The sequence below is a fragment of the Hibiscus syriacus genome, unplaced genomic scaffold (assembly GCF_006381635.1).
Source record: "Hibiscus syriacus cultivar Baekdansim isolate YM2019G1 unplaced genomic scaffold, ASM638163v2 tig00110187_pilon, whole genome shotgun sequence".
Lineage (NCBI taxonomy): Eukaryota > Viridiplantae > Streptophyta > Magnoliopsida > Malvales > Malvaceae > Hibiscus > Hibiscus syriacus.
In genome coordinates, this window is record NW_024062618.1 from 2,254,900 (window position 1) to 2,259,823 (window position 4,924).

At 36.4% G+C, this 4,924-nt stretch overlaps 1 protein-coding gene across 1 annotated transcript; it reads left to right on the top strand.

Annotated features, from left to right (window-relative positions):
- Positions 1-1,058: 1,058 nt before the first annotated feature.
- Positions 1,059-3,136, top strand: LOC120217799 (F-box/LRR-repeat MAX2 homolog A-like). Its single transcript, XM_039214872.1, has one exon. It carries the CDS (start codon positions 1,059-1,061, stop codon positions 3,099-3,101), a length of 2,043 nt encoding a protein of 680 aa, XP_039070803.1. The 3' UTR covers positions 3,102-3,136.
- Positions 3,137-4,924: the final 1,788 nt, after the last annotated feature.

A 4,924-nucleotide genomic window follows, 5' to 3' on the forward strand; every position in this document is an offset into this window, starting at 1 on the left:
ATTTACTCCATTCATACTAGGAATCAAAGCTTAAGTAATATAATGTCTCATCTTACTAAATCAATTGACTATTCATCAAGTATGATTATTTATTTCAAAGCATCCAACAACAACAATGAACTTATATGCTATGCTAGTTTTATAAATGAACTTTTGGTTAATTAATAAAGTGATATATATATATATATAATAATTTAATTAATCTTACATAAATCTAAATTATAATTAATTAATTAACTATAATATGATAATTACAAGATATAATAAGTCTCTGTTTCGTGTTGGTAGATTCAAGATTAAGTGAACTAGATTATCTCATTTTATTACATTTACTTTTCAAAAAGCTTTTACTATAATATCAAATGTATATTTATAATTTTTAAAAGGATCAAATATATATATATTTATTATATAGATATCTATTTTTCTTACTTTGGTATATGGAATTGCCAATAGTTATAATCATTAGTTCACCACTAATGTCATCCGCTAAAATGACAACGTCCAAAATAATTATTTTATAAAAATAATGAAAATTTCAATCTAAGAATAAAAAGTATTTTTAAAAATATTTTCTCAAATTATATTTTTTAAATATTTTGAATTTTATATTTAAAAATTTTGATTTTTGAAAAAATGAATTTTTTTTTATTTTTTATTTTCAGATTTTTAAATAATTTTACCATGTTACACTTTATTACTGGTTATGTTATCTTAACAAATGACATTAACGGTGCACTAATAGTTATAATTATTCGTAAGTTAAGATGTCATATCGGCAAAATTCTTTTAGTATCAAGTAAGAAATATACATAAATTCGAATGTCAAACATGTATTTATCTAAAAATATATTGTAAGAATATGTGATCATCTAATTTGTAAGAATATAGGGATGATTTTATGTTGGTTTATACAGTTGTCTTTTGATATAGCCTTTGTTGCCATACACCCCAAATGATAGAATTAAGTTTGAGATTCCACGTATTTCTCTCTCCGATGTTATTCACAACATTATATATATGCATTCTCCCCCCTAGGCGGTATATGCCAAACAACAATGGCTGGAACCTTAAGCAATGCTAATTTTCTTGACATTCCCGACGTGGTTCTCAATACCATATTCTCCTTAGTTGTTGATACTCGCACTCGCAATGCCATGTCCCTTGTGTGTCTCAAATGGCACTTGCTTGAGCGTTCCACCCGCAAATCCCTCGCCCTCCGCGGCAACGTCCGTGATCTCTTCCTCCTCCCGACTTGCTTTCGAGCCGTTACTGATCTCGACCTCTCTTTGCTATCCCCCTGGGGACACCCTCTTCTCAATTCCTCCCCAAACCCACTTCTTCTCGCCCAACTTCTTCGCCGTGCATTTCCATCTGTCGTTTCTCTGGTTGTTTATATCCGGAACCCTTCAACTCTTCATCTTTTAGCTCCCCAATGGCCTGACTTAAGACATATTAAGCTCATACGTTGGCACCAACGTTTGCCGACGCTACCTCTAGGGACCGAGTTTGTCGCACTTTTCGAGCATTGTCAAATGCTTTCAACGCTCGATATTTCGCATTTTCATTGCTGGACTGAGGATCTTCCTCCGGCTATTGAAGCGTACCCCATTCTTGCAGCTTCTCTTTCTCGGCTTAATATCCTCAAACATTCCTCAGCTGAGGGATTCAAGTCCCATGAGCTTTTAGCCATTACTGCTTCCTGTCCAAACCTCCGTGAACTGCTGGCAACATGCATATTCGACCACCGATTCGTGGGATTTGTCAGCGATCAAACTTTGTTGGCTCTTGCATCAAATTGTCCTAGCCTTTCACTACTTCACCTTGTTGATGCTACTTCTTTATCCAATGTTCGGCCCGATTCGAACGACGACGGTTTCACATCTGAAGATGCAAGTATCAGCCATGCTATACTCGGTGATGTATTTGCCGGATTGCCACTGCTTGAAGTGTTGGTTCTCGATGTTTGCCACAATGTTAGGGACGCTTGGCCAGCGTTGGAGTTGCTTACTTCCAGGTGCCCCAGTCTTAAATCATTAAAGCTGGGACAGTTCCATGGAATCTGCAGTGGCATAGATTCTCGACCAGATGGGATCGCCCTATGCCACGGGTTGGAATCTTTGTCGATCAAGAATTCAGCCGATTTAACCGATAACTCTTTGGAAGCCATTTCTATAGGTTGTCCAAGACTTTCCAAGTTTGAGGTCCTAGGATGTAAGAAAATCACAGCAAAAGGAATATGGAAATTAATTCATGTTCTTAGGAACACTTTGGTCGATGTCAAAATCTCTTCCTGCAAAAACCTCAACGCATTTTCATCGTTGCAGGCAATGGAACCGATTCGAGACCGGATTGAAAGACTCCACATAGATTGTGTGTGGGGAAGTGTTAAAAATTTAGAAATCCAGACAGCTAGTTCCTCGGAAGAAACAATGTTGAAGAAGAAAAGCAAGTCCCACGATGTCGGAAACGACAACTCGTTGTGTTCCAGCACTTGGTCTAAGCTAAATCATCTTTCCCTTTGGATTGCTGTAGGTGAGCTGCTCACCCCATTATCCATGGCGGGTTTAGATGATTGTCCATCACTGGAAGAGATAGAAATAAAGATCGAAGGCGATTGCAGCGATGAACGTAGGCCATGCATGGGTTCATTGGGTCTGCGTTTCTTGGCATGTTATCCGAGTCTTTCGAGGATGCTCCTCGACTGCAGTGGAGTCATAGGTTATGCTCTCACAGCTCCACCGGGGTACCCAGATTTGAGCTTGTGGGAGAGGTTCTTTTTCAACGGAATCGAGATTTTGAACCTCAACGAGCTCAACTATTGGCCGGCACAAGACATGGATGTGAACCAGAGAAGCCTTTTTCTCCCGGCAGCAGCGTTGCTGGCTCAATGTGGGAGCCTAAGGAAACTCTTCTTTCATGGAACAGCAAATGAACACTTGATGATGTTCCTGCTGAGAATCCCAACACTGAGGGATGTTCAACTTAGACAAGATTATTATCCTGCACCGGAGAATGATATGAGCACGGAGATTAGAGTCGAATCCTGCCGTCGGTTCGAGAATGCTCTTAATAGCATCAACCGTCACATTCCTGATTAGAAATATTTGCAGACTTATTTAATAAACCAAAATGCTTACGGATATTCGTATTATGACTACAAAATTATGATTAAAGCAAGCTATGTATGTACTAAGGTAATTTATTGTTCAATTTTTATGATTAAAGATTTTATTTTATTTTAAGAAAATAAAATACAAATTTTTTGTTCTTAAAAAGAGAAAAGGGTAAATCTTGAACACAGGTGGCTTAAGGTGTTAGGTGGAACATGATAAAGCTCGTGAAGCCTCGTAGTTCCTGTGGGTTTCCAATTTTCATCTTACATGTCAATAGGGTATATTCTATTCTATGTCATTTGGATAACATATAACGTGCCATGGGGAAGTGGGAGTTGTCCTATAATACTTTAGTTAGTTATACCCATAATTAAAAAAAAAGATGATTTCTCTTTATTTTTTTAAAGTCAATAGTAAGTATATTTTACATTTTTCATAGTCTACTTTTACATTTGATTTGAAATAACATGATCAGGATGTATTTTACTTTTTTATATTCTACTTTTTTATTTGATTTGAGATATCACACGAATTAAAATAATATGATCAGGATCACATATGTAACTGAATTATTGTAAATGAATGTACCTAATTGATTCTATTGTGTGATTCGGTCTTAAAAGAGAATTTTATTTTTATAGAGAACTCGAGTTCGAACAGTTACGTCTACATAATATGCATTGTTGTGGAATTCGGGTTAATTTTCACCAATAATAACAAATTCACCTTGAAAACTATTATCTAGGTGACTAGTGTGAAAACGATTATACTAAAAATCACCCCAAGGTAGATTCCCAGGAAAGAGGAGGGGTCACAATGATCCCTCTTAAAACCCACTTTCCTTAGACATAACTACCAAGACAAGTAATTTTAATAAGACAATAACTAACAACAACTATACCCGACAATAGCTATTAAATAGACATAAAAGAGAACACCAAAATTTAACGAGGTTCGGCCAAAATTATGCCTATGTCCTCGAACACTACTAAAGTAATATTTCACTAATGAAGGAAATATTACAAAGAGAAAAAGAGTACAAATATCCTTTAATAGTAAAGAATGTTTATATATAAGAATGTTTATATTTGCGGGATGCTTAACTAAGGATGAGGAGGGCTCTATTTATAACAAAAGAATTTCCCCTCCTCCTTATACACAACCAATGTGGGATTTTGCCAAAAAACCAACAAATCTCCACCTTGACAAATTCCACACACATCTCTCAAAAATCCAATCTTCAGTAGTGTCTGCAAATTCATTTTTCAATTTGTAACAATATTGACCAAGTCTAAACAATGTTTAAACTTGACCGCAGTTACCACTTTTGTCAACATATCAGCAGGATTCTCAGTGGTCCGAATCTTCTGGATTATGACTCCACCTTCTTCTAGAATCTCTCGTACAAAGTGATATCGAACATAGATGTGCTTCGTCCTTGCATGGTAAATCTGGTTCTTTGCTAAATGAATAACACTCTGACTGTCACAATGCACTTTGATGTGCTTCTGTTCCATTCCCAATTCACCAAGCAACCCTTGAAGCCAAATTGCCTCTTTCATAGCCTCTGTAACTGCCATATACTCTGTCTCTGTAGTAGACAAAGCCACTGTTGACTATAAGGTGGACTTCCAACTGACTGGTGTCTTTGCAAATGTAAACACATAACCATTAGTTGATCGACGCTTATCCAAATCACTTGCATAGTCTGAATCATAATACTCAACTACACACTGACCATCTTGTTTGTCATGCTGAAAGAACAAACCAACATCTACGGTGTTCATAATATACCGCAGAATCCATTT